General features: G+C 41.4%; 1 protein-coding gene across 3 annotated transcripts; it reads right to left on the bottom strand.

Moving 5' to 3' along the window:
* Nucleotides 1–6,871: 6,871 nt before the first annotated feature.
* Nucleotides 6,872–19,481, bottom strand: Aarsd1 (alanyl-tRNA synthetase domain containing 1). 3 transcript variants are annotated; one of them, XM_015495642.2, is made up of 12 exons: nt 19,329–19,480; nt 19,063–19,194; nt 15,977–16,136; nt 13,521–13,578; nt 12,724–12,880; nt 12,514–12,630; nt 12,164–12,294; nt 11,757–11,823; nt 11,473–11,564; nt 10,944–10,998; nt 8,931–9,025; nt 6,872–7,200 (listed from the first exon to the last, which is right to left on the bottom strand). In XM_015495642.2, the coding sequence occupies exons 1-12, from the start codon at nt 19,365–19,367 to the stop codon at nt 7,065–7,067; spliced, it is 1,239 nt and encodes a 412-aa protein (XP_015351128.1). In that variant the 5' UTR covers nt 19,368–19,480; the 3' UTR covers nt 6,872–7,064. The 3 variants fall into 3 exon arrangements, with proteins under 3 accessions (XP_015351128.1, XP_048646744.1, XP_048646751.1); XM_048790794.1 differs by lacking the exon at nt 8,931–9,025 and having other exon boundaries at nt 7,058–7,200; XM_048790787.1 differs by lacking the exons at nt 8,931–9,025; nt 10,944–10,998 and having other exon boundaries at nt 19,329–19,481.
* Nucleotides 19,482–22,435: the final 2,954 nt, after the last annotated feature.

Raw genomic sequence — 22,435 nt, 5'->3', positions numbered from 1 at the left:
AACCTTCAAATCTCAGCTTATAAAACAAAACAGAAAAGAACTATTGTAACTATTGATAGAATTATTACAATGGAATTCAGAGGGAGCCTTTGAAAGAGGAATGATGAGTGTTGTTTTCTGAATTAAGTTAGGGCCCAGAATTATTTGGAATCTCTGGTCTTGCTAGAGTGTTGAAGCAAAATGTATAAAATATCATGCACTGATAGCCATGAGTTGGTAGCACATGCCTGAAATCCTGTAATCTCAGTGACTTGGGAGGCTAAGGCAGGAAGGAGGATGGCAAATTCAAGGCCAGGCTCAGCAACTTAGCGAGGCCCTAAGTAATTTAGTGAGACCCTACTTCAAAATAAAAAGGGCTGGGAGTATAGCTTAGTGGTAAAGTGCCCTGAATTCAATCCCCAGTATGGGGGGCGGGGTGGGGGGGAAATCAAGCATTGATATAATGGGATAGGATGACAGTGTAGCTCAGTTGTAGAGTCTGTGCTTATTATGTGCAAGGCCTCAGCAAGAAAACTAGAGAAGGACTGAAACTCCCTAAAAATAAAACTGGTAAAGCCAGGTATGATAGCCATGCCTATAGTCCCAGCCACTTGGAAGGCCCAGGCAGGAGAGTCACATGAGCCCAGGAGTTTGGGAGCAATCTGGGCAACATAGCAAGAACCCCATCTCTTAGAAAATCGAAATGAGAAATAATTGCCAGAAGGTTACGACTTGTCTCTGGATTCCTCCCTTGTGTTTTGAGAAATGCCTGTGTATTCTACTTTCCTAGGATGAGGTCTTCAGAAGCCACATTTGGCAGGGATTTTGCCTTTTTGTTTTTTTATTTTTTTGATACCGGCATTGGCAACCACAGGCTCACAGCACCCTCTGCTGTTAAATTACAAAGGTTGGTACCAGAGCATTGGAACCAATATGGCCAAAGGTCCCTGATCTGGGGCAAAAAAAAAAAAAAAAACAGACTATAAGAGCAGAAGAAATTTAAAATGATTTTATGCAAAACTCTAGGATGAGTTAATTTTGCTGATAACAGACAGCAATGATAAGGCAAAGAAAAACTGAAGAGCTCAACTTTTTCAGCAAGGTGGTTTTTCAGCCCTTTTTGAGTTAAGTGGTAATCTACACCAAGGTCCCCAAAATGGAAAAATACAATTTTTCTAATGCCATTTGTGAAATTTACTTAATACTATCTCCATAAAAAATAGAGCCCAGGGTAACAGAAAGGGAGAGATACACAGGTTGAGAATTAAGTATAGGGAATTAGAGTCTTCAGGATCCCATAAAGAGTTAACCCCTTGGCTTTTCAGTTCCAGTATTATAACATGCATACCTGCCCCAAACTAGAGACCACATGGCAACATTACAATGGAAGGTTTCACCTCTATTTATAGCTCGCTTACTTAGTTATTTTTCCTTCCCAGAAGCAGCCAGCAGCTTCAAGATCCTTAAATGCCCCAGGTCCCAAAATTCCACTTGAGAGGGAGATGCAGGTTTTTAAAATAGAAAAGATACCAGTCGTATATAATTTGTGTGCTTTTTTTAGTTACATTAGAAGACACGCTACTGGGAGACCTCACACTCTATGGTTAGGTGGATAGCTGAGCAAGCTCAGGCCAGCTCCTTCTCGTTGGGCCTCAATATCATCACCTGTAAAATGAGGGTGATGATAGGATATATGGGGTCCTTATGAGAATTAAATGAGTTGACTTTTTTGTTTGTTTGTTTGTTTCGGGTTAGTTTATGTTGTTTCTGTTTTCATTGGTTGTTTTTTTTTTTTTTTTGTGTGTGTGTGTGTGTGCTAGGGGTCCAACCCAGGCCTTGCAAAAGCTAAGCCCTCACTCTACCACTAAGTGATATAGAACCCCAGCCCCAAATGAGTCAATGTTTTGGGTTTTTTTTTTTAAAACAGTCTGTTCTTCTCAGACTGGTCTCAAAATCCTGGGCTCAAGTCATCCTCCTGCCTCAACCTCCCAAGTAGCTGAGACTATAGGCATGTGGCCACTGCAGTTAACCAGTCATTTTTTATAAAGTGCTTGCTTGGGGGGTCTGGGGTTGGGGCTCAGTGGTAGAGCACTCATCTGGAATGTGTAAGGCACTGGGTTTGATCCTCAGAACCACATAAAAATAAATAAATAAAGTAAAGGTATTGTGTCTATCGACAACTAAAAAATATTTTTAAATAAATAAATAAAATGCTTGCTTGGGACAATGCCTGGGTTTGCTATATAAGCCAATTGATAATTGGCTTATTCTGACCAATAATTAAGCAATACCAAACAATAATAATAAAAAAATGTACAGTTCCCTTCACTATTTGAAACTATGGTTAACAATTTTTTAAATCAACCATATAGATATAGATATAGATAAAGTTAGATAGACTATAAGAGCAGAAGAAATTTAAATTTAAAGATAAATATTCTTTTTTTGTGTGGGGGGGTGCAGATGATTGAATTCAGGCCTCTCACATGCTAGGCAAGTGCTCTACCATTGAGCTATATATCCAGCCCTGTCACCCTCTTTCTGCTGAGATGTAACACAAGGTTTACCCTCTACAAGGAGAGAGTTCAGCTTTACTGGGTCAGAAGAAAAGGCCTAGAGGCTCATTTGGGTGACAGCAACACAAGCAAGTGTCATGTCAGTCTTACTTTTGGCTTTGGTGGTGGTGGTGGTGGTGGTGGTGGTGTGTGTGTGTGTGTGTGTGTGTGTAGTTATAGATGGACAGAATGCCTTTATTTATTTTTTATGCAGTGCTAAGGATTGAACCCAGTGCCTCACACATGCTAGGCAAGTGCTTTGCTGCTGAGCAACAGCCCCAGTCCCATGGCTTCTCGTAGTTACCACATGGAAGGTGCCCAATATATATAGCATTCATTGATGAACCAGCAACATCTTCAAGACACTAATCACTGTTGGGGGTGGCAGACAATTTACAACTCCGGAATAAAGAAAGGGCTCAGGAATGGCCATCTGGTGGGAAGGAAAAACCGCATGCTTGCCTAGTAAACACGCTGCTTTATTTGCAATGGCCTGAATGTTGGAAATCACGAGGAACTAAATCCTCCCCAAGCCTCCTGTGACTGCCACAACCCTCTTCTGCTCTATCCCTGCCAATATTCTCTGTTACTTCATTTTGTTCTTCTCCTCTTTAGTGCCACAGAATTTAGAATTTTACATTTGCTTGTTTTTTCTTACCTTTCTTCTCCATGTCTGTAATAAGAACATAAGAACAGGGACATTGGTTATATTGTTTCTGAGTGTGACTCCTGCTTCATACAATGTCTGACACATGCTAAACTCTCAATATATTAATTGTCATTATTATATGCATAAGTCAACAATAACAACAAAACTATAAGTTGGGTGTTATGAAAAGAGGAGCAACTTTTGTTTCCCCAGTAGTGAGGACTGAACTCAGAGGTGCTCCACTGCTGAGCTGCATGCCCAGCCCTTTTAATTTTTTATTTTGAGACAGGATCTCACTAAGTTTCCAAGGCTGGCCTTGAACTTGAACTTGAAGCAATCCTCCTGCTTCAGCCTCCCCAGCAACTGGAAATTACCAGTGTACACCTGATTCAACATGATTTTTTTGTTTGCTTGTTTTAAATTTTTTTTTAAATTGTCAGTGGCCCTTATTTACTAACTTATTTATTTGTGGTGCTGAGAATTAAACCCAGTGTCTCACACATGCTAGGTAAGCACTCTACCACTGAGCCACAACCCCAGCCCAACATGTTTTGAAATATGTATACATTGTAGAATGACTCAATTGAACTAGTTAACATATGCATGACCTAAATCACTTATGTTTTGTGGTGAGAGCAATTAAAATCTACTCTCAGCAATTTTTAAAAATATCTTAAGGAGGGTTGGGGTTGTAGCTCAGTGGTGGAGCANGCACTACCGCTTGAGCCACATCCCCAGCCCAAGGAGGTGTATCTTTTTTTTTTTTTTTTTGGGTGGTGGTACTGGGGATTGAACCCAAAAGCATTCTACCTCTGAGCTACATCCCCAGCTTTTTTTTTTTTTTTTTTTCGGTACTGGGGATTGAATTCAGGGGTACTTGACCACTGAGCCACATCCCAGCCCCTATTTTGTATTTTATTTAGAGACAGGGTCTCACTGAGTAGCTTAACACCTCGCTTTTGCTGAGGCTGGCTTTGAATTTGCAATCCTCCTGTCTCAGCCTCCCCAGCCACTGGGATTACAGGCGTGCACCACCACATCCGGCCCCAGCTCTTTTTAAATTTTATTTTGAGACAGAATCTAAGTTGCCAAGACTGGCCTCAAAATTGCAATTCCTTCTGGCTCAGCCTCCCAAGTCCCTGAATAACAGATGTGTACTTCTCAATATTTCTAGGCTATAAGGTGTTAAAACCGGTGCGGTGGCACACACCTGTAATCCCAGCGGCTCAGGAGGCTGAGGCAGAAGGATCACAAGTTCAAATCCAGCCTCAGCAAAAGCGAGGTGCTAAGCAACTCAGTGAAACCCTGTCTCTAAATAAAATACAAGATATAGCTGGGATGTGGCTCAGTGGTCAAGTGTCTCTGAGTTCAATCCCCAGTACCAAATAAAAAGTGTGTTAAAACAATACTTAAGAATATATAATGTGTGTGTGTGTATGTACATATAAAACTCTCACTCCAATAAACAAACTCATTCTGCTTTATTTTCTGGCAAACCTCATCAAAGACAATTCACAGAGAAACTGATCTATGAGCCTTTCTCCCTGCTACTCCTATTCCTGGCCAAAAATAAACCTTCCTTCACTGTTCAAAAAGGAAAAAACTCAGGGTTGGGGTTGTGGCTCGGCGGTAGAGCGTTCGCCTAGCACGTGTGAGGCATTGGGTTTGATCCTCAGCACCACACAAAAAATAAATAAAGGTATTGTGTCCAGCTACAACTAAAAAATAAATATTAAAAACAAACAAACAAACACACACCCAGGTGCTTGCCTGTAATCCCAGCAATTCAGGAGGCTGAGGGAGGAGGCTAACCTTGACAATTTAGTGAGACCCTGTATCAAAATAAAAAATAAAAAGCTGATGGGCTGGGGTAGTGGCTCAGTGGTAAAGCGCTTGCCTTGCATGTGTGGGGCACTGGGTTCGATCCTCAGCACCACATAAATAAGTAAAATAAAGGTATAAAAAAATAAAGAGCTGAGGATGAAGCTTAGTGACAGAGTATCCCTGGCTTCAATCCCCAGTATAGCAAATAAAAAGACAATTCACTCCCTTTCCTGAACACACACACTGACAAACTATTCCTATGATAGGCCTGAAATGACATCATCAGTTCAAAAACTGCTGCTTAATTTTTCCTGTCTTCATACAATTACCACTTCCACAAAATCTGTTCAAGTGTTTGTCTTTTCCTAGTTATTTCAGAGTGTTCCTTCTTTCTTAGGACACTATGTTCACATCCACCTTTTCAGGTCAAGTAATTGAAGCTCAGGAATTATCTTGGCAGGAAACCAGACATCCAGGATTGCCTGTCGAAATCCAGGTTTATGACTGTTGTTCTGAGCAAATGTTCTACCACTGGGCCACATCCCCATTTCACTCTTAGACTTCACTACCTATTTTGAACCCAGGAGCACTCTACCACTAAGCTATATCCTCAACACCCCCATTTTGCTCCTAAATGTTCAGAGTTTGTCTAAGCTACTCAGGAGGCTAAGGCAGGAAGATCAAAAGTTTGAGGCAAGCTTGGGCAATTTGGCAAGACTCTTAACCATGACATTATGCTTCTACTTGTTCTATCAGTTACTGAAAATGACTTTACATTTTCAGTTAACTATGTTATTTCTTAATTTCTCCTTTGAGATCTGTCAATGTCTGCTTTATATATTGTAAGGCTATTAGATGTGTACAAATTTAGGCCAAGCGCAGTGGCATACACCTGTAATCCCAGCAGCTGAGAAGGCTAAGGCAGAAGGGTTCCAAGTTCAAGGCCAGCCTCAGCAACTTAGGCCCTAAGCAACTTATTGAGACCGTCTGAAAATAGAAAATAAAGTGCCCTGGGTTAAATCCTCAGTACCAACAACAACAAAAAGCCTACAAATTTAGAACTTTTTAAAATATTTTTTGTTGTTGTTGTTGTAGGTGGACATAACACCTCTGTTTTTATGTGGTGCTGAGGATTGAACTCTCAGTACCTCTGCATGCTAGATGAGCGCTCTACCTCTGAGCCACAACCCCAGCCCTAGAACTTTCTTTTATCATTACAAGTCCCTCTTGATCTCTAATAATAATCCTTGCCTTAAAGTTGAGTTTGTCTGGGGCTGGGATTGTGGCTCAGCTTTAGACTGCTTGCCTAGCATGTGCGAGGCCACAGGTTCGATCCTCAGCACCACATAAAAATAAATAAAATAAAGATATCATATCTAACTACAACTAAAAAATATTTTTTAAAAAAAGTTGAGTTTGTCTAATATTAACATTGCCTCACAAGCTGTCTTTGTATTGTGCAAGGTATATCCTTTTCTAGCCTAACAGCATCTTACTACTTCACAGTTTTGTGATTTCATGACATATTTGCAAAGTCATTGATACCTTTTAGTTCTAAATTACAACACTAGCAAAAGAATAAGAAAAAAAAATAGAAGACTAGGGGTGTAGTTCAGTGGCAGAGCATGTGCTTAGTATGCACAAGGCCCTATGTTTGATCCCCAGTACCAAAATACAAGTAAACAAATATTTGGAAAAAAAGAAAGAAAGAAAAGCAATCAAGGAGATATGAATGAGACTAAGTCATGGATAAAGCCTTTAGACTGACTTGTATTCTCTGTAGACAATATGTTTCTCAAAAAACAAAGGTTTCAGCTAGGCTTAGACAAATCAGCACATGTCATCAACATAATGCCCACTCATGTAGGTTATGCCTAATAGGCACCAAATCAGAAAACTGTTTATTCACAAACAGATGCTAATCACACAAGCACACTGGAGGATACTGTACAAATTAGTCATATAAATTTAAGTGGTAATAGAACCATTTTGAGTCACATTATTTTATTGTCCAAGAGACTCCTTCCATGGTCAGAGGGAGTGGGCACTCTGAGTTCTCACTCCTCAGCGCTCTGCGTGCTGACATAGTCCTGTAGAAGCACCTGCACCTCTGCCCGCCGGCTCATCTTGGTGGCCTTGCCCTGGAAGCGGCCTTTCTTCCCTGCTCCTTTGCCTTCCAGGACCTCAGCCACCCTGAGGAACAGAGATGCAGTCAGAGAGCTGGTCCTTGAGGGAAAAAACACAAAAACACAAGGGCGGCCCTGGGATCTAGGGGAGGAAGAATAATAATTTCTAGAAGTCCTTCTTAAAAACACCTGCACAGGGCTGGGACTATCACTCAGTTAGTAGAGTGCTTGCCTGGCATGTACAAGGCCATGGGTTCTAACCTAGGACCACCAAAAATAAAAAAAAATACTTGCACACACACACACACACACACACACACACAAAAACTTGCACTAGAAGAGGGGAGTTCTAAGTTTCCCAATAGAAATGACAAATGTTTAGAGTTATGGAAACACTAATTACTCTGATTTGATCAATCACACATTGCATACCTGTATTCTCACACTATATACCATAAACATATATGTCAATGTCAATTTAAAGAGTTAAAAAAAATTCATAATACTTGCACATGTACACGATATGTACCAAGTTTGCTATAACAGTAAATAACTGCCCCAGAATCACAAAAAAAAAGAAAGAAAGAAAAGAAAACAAATAACTGGAAACATGTCTATACATGGAAGCAAAATAAATTATGGTAATCTCCAGGGAGCAGGATGAGTATATACTAGGGACAAGGGGTTGCTGTGGGGAGCAGCAGTGACACAGCCAGGAGGGAGGTGGGGATGGTGGCAAACTGGAGAGTCCTGTGCTATCTGGGGAGTACGGCAGCTCAGTTCCTCATAGCTACTATCATGTAGGTGTGTGGACCCAGAGTTACTGCTGGGTGTAGTGGTGCGTGCCTGTAATCCCCAGTGACTTGTGAGGCTGAGGCAGGATCAAAAGTTCAAGGCCAACCTCAGCAACTTAGTGAGACCTGTCTCAAAATAAAATACAGAAAAGGACTGGGGATGAAGCTCAGTGGTTAAGCACCCCTAAATCCAAACCCCAGTACAAAAAAAAAAAGTAGCAACTAATCTGAAAATTTAAAACACTTCACAAGGCCAGGCCAAAGTAGTCTGTATGCGACATATGGCTGCCTGTTACTAATCTCTACTATAAATTCTTACATGGTCCTTCAATGTTTTTGATGAACACATATTCCAGAGCTAGTAGTAAGGACTCTGAAAACCCCTAATGCCAAAAAGATTTTGGGTTATATATTTCGATATATAATCTATAGATAATTTAAAATAGAAACATATAAACTTCTTTACGAGGGTAAAGAAGTCCAACAAAGTTCTCATTTTTTTCTATTTATTTATTTATTTGTTTGTTTGTTTACTTATTTATTTTACAGCGCTGGGAATCAAACCCCAGGGACACTCTACCCCTAAGCTGTATCTCCAGCCCTTTTTATTTTTTGAGACTGGTTTTGCTAAATTGCTGAGGTTGACCTCTTGAGTAGCTGGGATTACAGGTGTTTGCCTCTTCGTCCAACTGGAATCTAAATTTCTAAAAGAAAATATATAAGCACAGGAAATTTGGAGCCAAAGGAGCTGGGTTCAAGTCTCAGTTCTGCCACTTTAACTGTGAGACCTCAGGCACATGATACACTCCTGTCAAACCAGGAGTGGTAGTGGTGAGAACATCTCCGCTCAGCATACCTCACGTGTCTACAATATGAATCAAGGAGATGGCAGATATGAAAACCCTATTAACAGGTACAGGGCAGTATTATTAAATTAGTAGCTTACATGTTCTTCCTCTCACACAAGAAAGTCCATGTAGCATCAGAACCTATATAGCATTACCTGGGCCCCAGGGTTTCCACAGCCTCTGCTGGCCCTGCCAGTAAGAAGAGCCCAGCACCTTTCTCATCTCCCACAGTTAGGAAGAGGAGGGTCTCCTAGGAGGTAAAGCAAAGAGGTGAGCATATGTGGGGTCAACTCCCCTAAACCCTGGACTTTCCTCTGTCTCCAAGGATAGATATCTCCCATCAGACAGGCACAGTGATGCATACCTAAGGATGTGGCTCGGTGGTAAAGTACCTCTGAGTTCAATTCCCAGTTACAAAGCAAGCAAACAAAAAACAAAACCCAAAAAACAGATATCTCCCCTTAAACCACCAGTGATGCTGCTGATGAATGATGATGCAGCCCCTCCACACCTTTTTCACTAATGCCAAGAAACTTTTTGAGAGTAAAATATTTATGCTAATCATTAAGTAGGAGGCAGAAAGCTGGTGACCAGGACCAAGCATAATATGCCTTTTGTGGTCTTGTGAAAAAGAAAGTTCAGTAGTCCATTTTCAGAATATAGCATTTAGCCTTAATTGGATCCAACTGTAGCCATTTTTATTATAGCCTTTCCCTTTCCCCCACCCCACTACCATTTTAAAATTAGCCAATGTGTAGATTATAACCCTGAACTGTTCTATCAGAGCAAGGGACAGTACTTCATTAGGGACAAAAGCAGGGGGACTCCCCGCACAAGTGTACTTGCCCCTCAAGATTCCTTCTGGGGGCACACCCTTCTGCAGAAGAGCAATTTTTGCTATCTTCTTTTGAGCACATTTTATTTCATGAAGCACCTTGGTATTTCTCTCCCCTTTTTTTTTTTTTTTTGTTGCAGTGCTGGGACTTGAACCCAGGGCTTCATGTATGCCAGGCAAGCACTCTACCACTGAGTCACATTCCCAGCTCAGCACCTTGGTATTTCTAACAGTTTGACTCCCATCAACTCTCCAACCTTCTGCCCACCAAGCACCCTGGGCTGCTACTGCTTAAATCACCATGTTTTCCTCTGCCTGGCTGCCTCTGCTCCCTTGTCTGTCTGATGACCTCTAAGCAATCTTCAAGGCTCCTCCACTGTAGCCTCCCCATCCTTTCAGATAATGTGCTCTTTTGCCTCTGTGTTTTTTTTGTTTTTGGGGTACCAGTGATTGAACTCAGGGGCACTCAATCACTGAACCACATTCCCTGACCTATTTTGTATTTTATTTAGAGACAGGGTCTTACTGAGTTGCCTTAGCACCTTGTTTTTGCTGAGGTTGGCTCTGAACTTGCAATCCTCCTTCCTCAGCCTCCTGAGCCACTGGGATTACAGTCATGAACCACTGTGCCCTGCTGCATCTGGCATTTATCAAATTATAAACGTGGATAAACACATTTGTCTCCCACACTAGAATGTGAGCCCCTTAAGAATCAGTACTGTCTACACAGAAGAATTATGAAGAGAGAAATATACAATGCTTGACCCACTTAAGGTATTCCAAAAAAAGGTTTTAGAGTTATTGTGAAAGAGAGACTTTACAATCTCTAAGCTATAGACTGTCAGAATGAGGAAGAGTAAGTGAAGCCAGAAGCAGAACAACATGGTTGGGATTACCTTTAAAAGGCTTGTCAAACCACCCCCACTCTTTTTCTTGAGACAAGGTCTCCCTATGTTGTTGAGGCTGGCCTTAAATTTGCAATCCTCCCACCTCGGCCTCTTGAGTATCTGGGATTACAGGCATGTACCACCACACCCAGCTACCCTATATTTCAGCACACACAAATCAGATGGCTCTGTGAAGCTAAAGCTCAGATAAAAGGAGCGCAGAAGCTGATAAATGCCCCCAGAAAGATTAAGAGCATAGATGTAACTCAACACCTAAAACAGAGCTTGGTTCCTAAGACAGCGCTAACAAAACAGTACTGAATGAATTTCTGTTCCCTACTCTTCAAGTGTTAATATGGAGGAACTTCAGCTAAATTAATACTCCTCAGTTGTATGTCCCTAGGTCCCTACTTAGGGCAGAGTAGAGAATCTCATATTCCTCTTACCTCTGACCCAATTTCATTGGCAATGATATTCATGAACTCAGAATCACCCTCCTTCCTAGGACGAAGGACACAGACATAAGATTCAGGCTGGAGTGATTGCTGTAAAACTGCAGGAAGCCTGGCTCCTCATGAGGCTGGTCTCACTGCTGCCTGTTTCAGCATGTAATGTCCCAGACCCCTTAGCAAAGAGAGAGTTCTGACTGAAGGCCACCAAAATATCTTTCTCAGCCTTAGCAATTCAGAAATAAGGGAAGCGTTTGTTTTTGTCTCCCTTAAATAGGATTCACCAGAATAAGAGATCTATTAGCTGGTGAAGGAAGAGAGGGAAGGTGTTAATGAAAGTTACAAGGTTACAGTAAAGTGCTATGATCAAACCCAGAAAATCTGGTTTCTTTAGGGCCTACGGGTCTATTCAGCCTTGAGGATACCAGTGAGCAACCCACCTCCTACTGTGCCCTGCACACAGGGGAGATGCTGAGCCGAAGCCCAACACAGCCTTCTGCATTCTCTCTAGCTCCTAATTTCTTACCTGTGTAGTACGACCACACCTCCCCAGTCTGGGCTATTCCTGAGACAATGAGCAATGTGCACAGCCAGGTCTCTGAGAAGATTCAGGTTATTCTGAAATGGATGTGATAAGTAGACAGATAAAAAGGATAACACAAGAGAACACCAACTTTCTTCCTCCTCCTTCTCCCTTCACTATCCCCTTCTACAAACCCCATCTAAGCCCCCTGCTTAGGCCCAGGGCTGAGTCTGGAGTCTATTATAGGCAGATCCTAGGCCCTTTTCACTCTCTAAAGAATAAATCACCTTCTGTAGGAGTTTGGAGGAGTTCTGGAGCTTTTTCACTGCTTCCACATGATCTTCTGCTCCACACCTGCAAAGAAAGGTCAGCGGAGACCAGCCAAACTGGTTATCCAGCATTAGGGGTCAGCAGAGACCAGCCAAACTGGTTATCCAGCATTAGGGGTATAAATTAATGACGCCTGATAGGGACCTGGGAATATTTTGAGGAGTCCCCTTAGGCAAGTGGGAGAAAGGATACAAGGGAACAAACCATTTTGTGTGGCTCTGGTTTATTATCCAAAGCACTTTATTGTTTATGGCTGCATCTTACTTCCTAGAAGTAAGAACTTAATCTGTCTATCTTAGATAGGAGAGCTAAGCCCCAAGGTGTCCAGGACCTGAGGAAGGGGAAGCAACTAAAGGGGACATACTTAAGCAGAGTGGTCAGTGCCTTTTCAGTTCCATGACTTCTCTCCATCCACTTCAGCACCCGGTTCCCAGCCAGAAATATCAGGTTGGTTTTGTTCTTTTTCCCCTTCTCAGTACCCAGAATCTTTATGACCTACATGAAGGGGATAACACACTCAAACATGGATAAACCACAGTGGGTCTTGGGACCTGGGGACAGAAGAGACCTAGAACTCCTCCCCAGCTCTAAAGCAATGAAGAAGATTCCATTTAGGACTCCTTAATTGACCCCTCTACCATTCCCAGCCCTGTTGTAATCCCCTAGGACCCAATAATCTCTCCTGAAACTACTCAACAGTCCTTCCACACCTACCTGAAGGTCACTGAGATTGTTTACATGAGTCCCACAGCACATGTTGGAATCAACACCCTCAATGGTAACAACTCGAATGGGTCCAGCATGATCATCTGGTAATCCCCGGCCTCTCACCTGGAATAGAGGGGAGAGAGAAGGGCTGTCTGAATTTTGATGAGACCTTGGAAAGCCATTCAACAGAAGCCAGGCCCCTGCCTCTCCCCTCACCTTCTCCACCTCAGGATCATCCAGGCTCAGTTCTTGCACACTCACAGGCAACCGATCTCTGATTTTTTCATTGACACTCTGCTCAATTGTAGCTACTTGTTCTGCAGTCACAGAGGGGCTGTCCAGCTCAATTACACTCCGGAGTCTCCCTAACTCCCTGCCAGAAGAGAATGAGTGGTCACAGGATGTTACAACAATAAAGTTTACAAAGTCCTGGGCATGGTGGCACATATCTATTTAATCCCAGCTACTCAGGGGACTAGAGTAGGAGAATCATAAATTTGAGGGCAGGCTGGGCAATTCAGCAAGACTTTGTCTCAAAAAATAGAAAGCGCTGAGGATGTAGCTCAGCAGTGCAACATGCATGTGTGAGGCCCTGGATTCAATCCCTAATATAGAAAAAAAAAAAAAAAAGTTTGCAAAAGAATGCTCATATAAATTATTTTATTTAATCCTCACAAAAATCCCTCAAGGTAGGGAATTGTCGTTCCTACTTTATGGGTGTAAAGGTTAACAAGAAATACGATCAAAGTCATGCTGCCAGTATGTGGTAGGGGCGGGTTCACCCTCTAGATCTCTGAGCTCCAAAGTCCATGTTCTTTCCCAAGCAAAGGCAGATGTCTCTTCTCTCACCATTAAAAAACACAGGTCAATCCTCCACCCAATCTTTAAGAATACGAGAACACAGCCAATTTTGAAGACTACCCTTTCTTTTATCCTCCTATTCCCAACCTATTATAGGGAACAGACCTAGCTAGTATCAATGCCCTACAGTTAGTCCCGTGCCTCCTGCTCACCATGATGTTGTCTTCAACCCAAATAGACTGTCAGCCACTGCTGTGATGAGATGCTGCCCTAAGCATGGAGCAAGAGACACGAGAAAAATGAAAAACCCAGACAGCCACATATTCCCCAAATGATATATCACAGAAATTCTCCTTGTTGAATACCCGGTTAATCACTTTAGATATTTTATTGAAAATCATCACAAGAATTCTACAAGATGTTTTATCATGCTATTTCACAAGAATCTGCCAAGGCAACATAGCTTATCAGAGGCAGGATTTTAATTCAAATTCAATGTATAATATTCATTCATTCAACATATATTTACTGAGTACCTTCCACAGGCAAAGTACAGGGCTTGAATGAGAGATGCAGCAGCATTCTTAATTGATGATGACAATAAGGAAAGAGAGGAGAAAGAAGGGGAGAAATAATTAACTATGAAGGAAGAAGGAACAAGACAGTCAAAGCCCTTGAAGAAGCTGGGCCTAGTGGCACATGGCTGTTATCCTAGCCACTTGGAAGGCTAACAAAGGGAGGCCAGCCTGGGCAAAGCAAGACTCTGTCTCAAAATAAAATATAATTGGGCTAGGGACATAGGTCAGTTGGTACAATGCTTGCCTTGCATGCACAAGGCCCTGGGTTCAATCCCCAGCACTGCCAAATAATAATAATAATAATAATAATAATAATAAAATAAATACAATATGGGCTGGGGATATAGCTCAGTTAGTACAGTGCTTGCCTCATATGCACAAGGCCCTGGGTTCAATCCAAAGCACCTCAAAAAAATAAATAAATAGATAGATAGATAGATAGATAGATAGATAAAATAGGATTGGGGATGTAGCTCAATGGTAGAGCATTTGCCTAGCATGTGCAAGGCCTGCATTCAACATGGTGGCACACACCTGTAATCCCAGCAATCCAGGAAGCTGAGGCAGGAAGATCACAAGTTCAAGACTAGCCTCAGCAATTTAGCAAGGCCCTAAGCAACAAAGTGAGACCCTGTCTCAAAAAACAAAAAAAAATTTTAAAAAGGGGGGCTGAGGATATAACTCAATGGTAAAGCACTCCTGGGTTATACAGCGCAAGAGGGAGAGAGGTACCAGATGAGACTAGAGCAGTAGATAAGGGCAGCCACAGCAGAGATTTGTAGGCCATGAGAAATTTGGCTTTACACAAAAAACTAAAGGAAGCCTTTGAAAAACTTTAAGCAGCTAGGCATGGTGGCGCATGGAGGATCACCAAGCCCCTTTCTCAAAATAAAAAATAAAACAGGTTAAGGATATAGTTCAGTGGTACAGTCCTGGCTTCAATCCCCACTAACATCACTCTCACCCCAAAGAAAAAAGAAATGAAAAGAAAACTTTAATCAAAGGATTGACACAACCACATTTCCTTTTTTTAAAAAAAAATATATATATATTTTTAGTTGTAGATGGACACAATAACTTTATTTATTTTTTATGTGGTGCTGGGGATTGAACCCAGTGCCTCATACGTGTGAGGCAAGCTCTCCACCACTGAGCTACATACAATCCCAGCCCCACATTTCCTTTTTTAAGACTGTTCTGTACCTGGAGTGGTGGTGAACACCTATAATCCCAGTCAGTGACTTGGGAAGCCAAGCCAAGAGAATGGCAAATTCAAGGACAGCCTCAGCAACTTACTGAGACCCTGTCTCAAATTTTTTTTAAAATATAGAAAAATAAAGGGTTGGAAATATACCTCAGTGGTATAGCACCGCTGGGTTCAATCCCCAGTACCTTGAAAAAATAAAAATAAAACAGATTCCTCTGTACTATGTGGAAGACCCTGGGTTCAATCCTTAGTACAAAAAAAAAAAAAAAAAAAAAAAAAAAACACAAAGGTTGTTCTGATTGCTGTGTGGAAAACAGGGTAGGGCAGAGAAAGATTGAATGTGCAAAGGTCTAGGGCCAAGACAGTGAAAACTGGGTCTAGGATGATTACTTTGACAATGGAACAAAGTGAAAAGATATTTAGAAGACAAACCAAAAGAACATAGTGATTGATTAGCTATCCCCAAAAGAGCATCTGAAACAAATTCTAGGATTTGAAATTTGGCTTTACACAAAGAACTAAAGGAAGCCTTTGAAAAACTTTATGCAGCCAGGCATAGTAGACACAGAAGCCCAGGACTAAACATACAGGATCCTGATGGAAAACAAGGATGGACATTTTGAGTTTGAAAAGCCTGTGAGACATTCAGGTAGAAATATCAAGTTGGAAATTGGTAATACTTAGAACCAGCAATTAGTCTGATATTTTTACTTAAATTGTTCATTTTGCTTTTAAAACATATAATATTCTGCCTGAATCAGAGCTGATTCTGTCTCTTCCAAAAGGTTACCTCCTAGAGAATCCAAACTACATCTCAAATCATCATGACAGTCTAATACATGGCAACTGCACCTCCAGATGTCCCACATCCTGCCTCACTTACCTGAATGCTGCTGCATGTGATCAAACCTCCGCTCCCAGTCAACCTGGACCTGAACCTGGCTCCCAGGGGCCAGAGGTGTCTGTATGAAATGATCAGCCTGGGCTCCCCGGCGGGTCACTCTCAGTACAGAGATGTCATTGATTGTACCACGGTCATCAGGCTGGGGAAAAGAAGTAATCAAGGAGAAGACAGGGCTCACCATACCTCCTAGATACAAAGACTCTCTAGGGAAAGTTTATGAGAGACAGACCCTAAATTTGACCTCCCTAAAGGAGGAGAAGGCAATGCCCAATGAGGTAGGCCCACTTTATTCCAAAAGGATTCTTTGTCCTCCTTACTCTGAACACATGTGTTTTATTTTTCAGGACAGAGTAATAGAATTTGAACAGAAAGAAACTGTAAGTATAGCAATAAAAATTTTTTATTTTTTGGGGCTGAGGATGTGGCTCAAGCGGTAGCACGCTCGCCTGGCATGTGTGCGGCCCGGGTTCGATCCTCAGCACCACATACAAACAAAGATGTTGTGTCTGCCGAAAAACTAAAAAATGGATATTAAAATTCTCTCTCTCTCTCTTTAAAAAAAAAAAGATGGTGGGTGTTACAATGGTGGGAACTGGGGAAAAGGTGCTCAGGACTCCTCTGTGGTAGTTCTACTAAATGACACTTGAATCTACAATTATCTCAATAAAAATAGCTGCAAAATATTTAAAAAAAAAAAAAGATTTTTGATTTTTAGTAAAACCCAAAGAAACTTTATCCTAACTGTTTTCACCGTTTAGTGGTTTTTTTTTGTTGTTGTTTTTTTGCTGCTGTTGTTGTTTGTGGTGCTGGGGATTGAAGAGCCAGGGCCTTGTGCATGCAAGGCAAGCACTCTACCAACTGAGCTGTATCCCCAGCCCCTGTTTTTGTTTTTTTAATGAGGGATTGAACCCAGGGACACTTACTAAGCTACATCCCCAGTCCTTTTTATATTTTTAAGACAGGGTCTTACCATGTTGCTTAGGGCCTAATTTGTTGAGACTAGCCTCAAACTAGCAATCCTTCTGCCTCAGCCTCCTGAATCACTGACATTATAGGTGTGTATCAAATTCCTTTTTTTTTTTTGGTACCAGGAATTGAACCCAGGGGTGTTAACCACTGAGCCACTTCCACAGTCCTTTTTCATATTTTTATTTTGAGACAGGGCATAAGTTGGTGAAGCTAGCTTTGAACTTATGATCCTCCTGCCCCAAGATCCTGAGTCACTGGGATTATAGGCATGGGCCACTATGCCCAGCCTAAATTTTTATCTTTAATAGTCTCTAAAATTATGTGAATTTCCCAGCCTTCAACCATTCCATCTTCTGCACTGCTGCTAGAATTAGATTCAACAATATTCATTCATTTAGAAAAGTACCAAGTACTTATGATACTGTGCCAGCCCAAGAATACAATGTAAACAATAGGGATCCCTCCTGGAATTTAAGAGTCTACAGAAAAACACAGACATGCAGTCAATTGCAATAAGATCTACAAACTGCCACAGAATTTAAATAAACATGGTGTTAGAGAAGCTGAAAAGAAAGAGACCTAAGTCTTAGGATATCAAGGAGGATTTCCTGAAAGAAGTGATGTCTAAAACAAGACCTTTTACAGATACCTGAAGTTATAGATTTTCCTTTAGCAGATCAGGAAACCTCCATGTTGAAAAAAATTACTATAATGATGACACTAATATGAAACTGAAACTTTCTCACTTGCAAATCTATTAAACATGATCTCACATGTCACTTCTTTTGTAAAAATATTTTTTAGTTGTTGATGGATCTTTTATTATTTATTTACTTTTTAATATGTGGTACTGAGAATCAAACCCAATGCTAGGCAAGCACTCTACCACTGAGCTACCACCCCAGCTCCCATATTACCTCTCTATGTAAGAACCAATAAATTTATCAATATCATCTCTAGCCTGTCATCAACATACCCTATAGGGTCCAAGCATATTAGACTATGTATGACTAAAGAGACTTAAATTCTTTCATCCTTTGCTGCCTTTATGATATTATTCCTGCTAGAAAAATCTCTTCTATAATGCCAACCTTTGGTGTTACTGTTCTAATCTTCTGTGTTCACAATCTACCTTTTTTTTTTTTCTTTTTGTGGTACTGAGATTGAACCCAGGAACACTTTACTTCTAAAATACAATCCAGCTTTTACTTTTTTTTAGTAGTGGAGATTGAACCCGGAGCACTCTACCACTAAGCCACATCCCCAGCCCTTTTTTTTTCAGATAGGGTCTCTCTAATTTGCCCAAGCTGACCTTGAACTTTTGATCCTTCTGCCTTGGAATCCTGAATCTCTAGGATTACAGGCTTGCACCTCCATGCCCAGCATCTCAGTCCTATATTTAAATTTTGAAAATAGGTCTTCATAAGTTGCTGAGGCTGGCCTCGAATTAGGGATCCTCCTACTTCAGCCTTCCCAGTAGGGGATATTACTCAAGTGTTTCACTGCACAGGGCTACATTGCGTTCACACCTCTAGTCTCTACTCCATTAGAACACAGAAATGGCTGTCCTCTGTTTTGCTACTGTAACCCATCTACCTTTCCTTAACTCCTCAGAGGCTTCTTTTTCTGTCCCTGTCACATATACTATGCTAATTCTCATCTAGGGCCTTTGTACTGTCTGCCTAGAATCTTAGCCCTTTCCCAGCACCATCAGATAAATAACTGCAATGGTCACTCCTCCCTTCATTTAGGACTATACTGAAATAATTTGCCTCCTATTCAGGAAAGCATCCTATCACTCCCTTTACTTGGCTTTATTTTTATTTACATTATTTGTGCCTGGGCAATGGTTATCTCTAGTTATGTATGCAGACACACTGTCTTGTTCCCCTTGATCTTTGGAGACTGGAATAATACTGAGTGTGTTGTATCTAGGTATTTATTGGTTTTTAAAAAAAGTTAAATGAATAATAAAATGAATTGAACTAATGTCCATCTGAATTAATTACGGCTAAGAAGGACAGGAGAGCATTTTCCGCCCGAGGACGAAGAAATTAGGGGTTTATTGGGTCAGGTTGAGGGGACAAGCCTGGTACCTGTCCCCCGCCCTCAGGGAAAAGCAGCGTGTCTTCCAACACCACATGGAAACCGCTCAGCGCTTCTTTCTTGCCGTTGCTCCCATCGGTCTGCAGCTCCGCCGGCTGACAGGAGACCACGGTGGTGACGAACTGGGCAGAGAGAGATGAGAAAATAAACTCCAAGCCTTCTCCACTCGGAGACTGAAGCCTATCTCCTCACACCCTCTTCCCCAAACCGCCCTGTCGGTGGGGCAGCATCAGATCCCCCTCCCAAAAGGCCGCACCTCCCGGGCGTAGCTGTCCCGCTGACACAGGAATGCCATTACCGTCACCCAAGACCCGGGAACACGCGCACGCAGAAAAGCTATAGAGCGGACGGACAGCGACGCGGGACAAACTTCATTACGTCTCTGCGCAGACGCCGGAAAGTGAAGGAAGGGGTGTGGTTTGGCCAAATTTACAGAAAACGCGAATTGTAGGAGTTCTGGGTTTATTTTTATTTCTTTGTAACTGTTTTAACATTGAAAAACAAAGATTAAAAAAAAAAAAAAAGAAAACAACATAAAACTTGGCAGCCTGAACTTGTCAAGAGCTCATAGCTCATTATCCCTTTGGGCCCCTGGATTACTTGTAATCCTGCAGGTCAAATCCTCCTTGCGTAGGGGTGGGAATGATACTGGTTTAGATAAAGAATAGGCCTGCCAGGCAGGTGCGGTGGCACACTCCTGTAATCTCAGTGGCTTGGTGAGGCTGAGGCATGAAAATCACAAGTTCAAATCCAGCCTCAGCATTTTAGCGAGTCCCCAAGAATTTAGTGTAGACTCTATCTCAACAACAACAAAAAGGGCTGGGTATATGGCTCAGTGGTTAAGCGTACCTGTGTTTAATCCCTGGTATACGTATAATGGAAGGCACATATGTTAATAATATGTTTAAATCAGCATATTCAGAATATTATTTCATCATGTAATAAGTAAAGTTAGTGAAATGTACAAAAATTTTAAAACCCGGTTGTGCACACTTAATCCATCTCAGTTCTGATTAACCACACTTCAAGAACCCTACGTGGCTAGTGCTATTGAATTGGACAGCGCAAAGAGGTTAACACAAGTTCACAAGATGCAATCATGCCTTAAAACGTTAAGTGGTTTAAAAATTAAAATTAGCTGTTTCCTAGATCAACTAAAGTTTAAAGACTCCAGCCGTTTCAGAATTTAGAACTTTTCAGATTTTTTACAAAAATGCAGAAGGTGCCCTGTATGTTATGAAATACCCTCCACTGGGGGTTCTGGGGCAACATATTGCAATCACACATTAACATTTATGCTGCAAAATAAGTACTCTTAAATGTAATAAACAGACTATAAAGAATCTCACTCCCTGCTGTCTGATCATCAAGTGACCTGCTTCCCTCTGCCACACTCTTTTGCCGTGATGTTCAGCTTCAACTTGAGCCCCGACAAATGGAGCCAGCTGCCTATGGACAGAGACCTTAGCACTGTGAGCCCCCAAATAAAGTTTTCCTCCACTAAACTTGTTCTTATAGGATCTTTTAATCATAGCAGTGAAAAAGCTGACTAAAACAGAAATTAGTACCAAGAGTGGGGTCATTCTTTGACTAACCTGACCATGTGGTTCAGAAGCTTTGGGAGCTTTTTGGAATTTGGGGGAGGAATTTTGAGATCTCCACTGACCTAACAGTTTAAAAGGGCAAGCTGGGGGTTGGGGTTGTGGCTCAGCAGTAGAACGCTCGCCTAGCACACGTGAGGCGCTGGGTTTGATTGTAAGCACTATATAAAAATAAATAAATGAAATAAAGGTATGGTGTCCAACTGCTACTAAAAAAAGTATTAAAAAAAAAAAAAGTGCAGTCTGGCCGAGTGTGGTGGCACATGCCTGTAATCCCAGCGGCTTGGGAGGCTGAGACAGAAGGATTGCAGGTTCAAAGCCAGCTTCAGCAACAGCGAGGCACTAAGCAACTCAGTAAGACCCTGCCTCTAAATAAAATTCAAAATAGGGCTGGGGATGTGTTTCAGTGGTTGAGGTCCCTGAGTTTAATCCCCAGTATCCCCACCACCAAATAAATAAATAAAAGTGCAAGCTGGGGGCTGGGGCTGTAGCTCAGTGGCAGAGCTCTTGCCTGGCATGTGTGAGGCAATGGGTTCGATCCTTAGCACCACATATAAATAAAATAAAGCTATTCTGTCCATCTATAAGTATAATTTATTTGTTTTTTACAATTTGATAATCATATGACTGTATTATATAGTATATACACATTAATCTTGTATTACATATGTATGTCACAGGCATAGTTTGATATACATTATAATATATACTTTATTATAATATAGAATGTTATAATAAATGTGGGCCTAAAATAAATGTAGTTCATCATTGCATATTACATTTACCTAACAGGCCACTGGACACAAATATACCTTCATAATCAAGAAAACATAGTTTCCCATGTAGTTAACTATAACATTTTTCAGAAGTACTGGTATTTCAGTACCATTCAAAATGGGATGGTATTACTCACAATTTCCATGTACAGACATTTGACTTTGTTTATGCTTTTAAAACCCATGAGTGTGTAGAATTCAAAAGCTTGATCATTGGACTTAGATTCTGTATCTAAGAAACATTCAGTATTCAATTATGCTAACAATAAACTTTATGCAAATAAAATGCATATATTTTATTAATAATTATTAGGATTGGAAAGAATAATGAGCATTATGTCAGGTCAGATGAATTTCCACAAATAACATCTGGTCTTTGGTGTTAAGATGTGAATGCTTTATGATTAAGAAACTCATGGCAGCCAGTTAAAATATTTCTATCAGGTTTATTTCCATTTCTTCACCTAAGCGCTCCCACAAACTTAGATATTTGTAGTAGATGACATCTGTGGGAAGTAGGTTCAAACTGACAGGACTTTTTCAGACACTCTGCTGACTGCTGACTGTTGACTGCTCCAGACTTGGATTAACCCTATAGCATCTGGATCCATTTGCCTTTGTATTTGCTGACCACTCCTTTTTCTGATAATCTATATTAGAGAATTAGACAAATGTGGGAGGCCAACCTTACAGGTGACTGAGTTACACTCCCCAGCTGGGTGCTGAGGTGCTCAGTCACAGAAATGGGTGTGTCTTGCTACAGCTCCATGGGTGAAGCTATGCTCACCTGTTCCTTTGTAATAGAACCCCTTGCCCTGTTTAGGATAGAATCTTCCATGGAAGTGCCTTGTGTGTGTCCCCTCCTCTTACTGTGCCCTTGGGTGTGGCCTACCCAGGTGTCAGTCAACCTGCTGACAGTGGACATCATGAAGATAGACTCAGCCCCTGAAACCTGACTCCTTGCCTCATTTGAATAGCTTCTCCTC

The sequence above is a fragment of the Marmota marmota genome, unplaced genomic scaffold, assembly GCF_001458135.2.
Source record: "Marmota marmota marmota unplaced genomic scaffold, marMar, whole genome shotgun sequence".
Lineage (NCBI taxonomy): Eukaryota > Metazoa > Chordata > Mammalia > Rodentia > Sciuridae > Marmota > Marmota marmota.
Note: the sequence above shows the minus strand (reverse complement) of the source record. Positions and strands in the feature narration are given on the sequence as shown.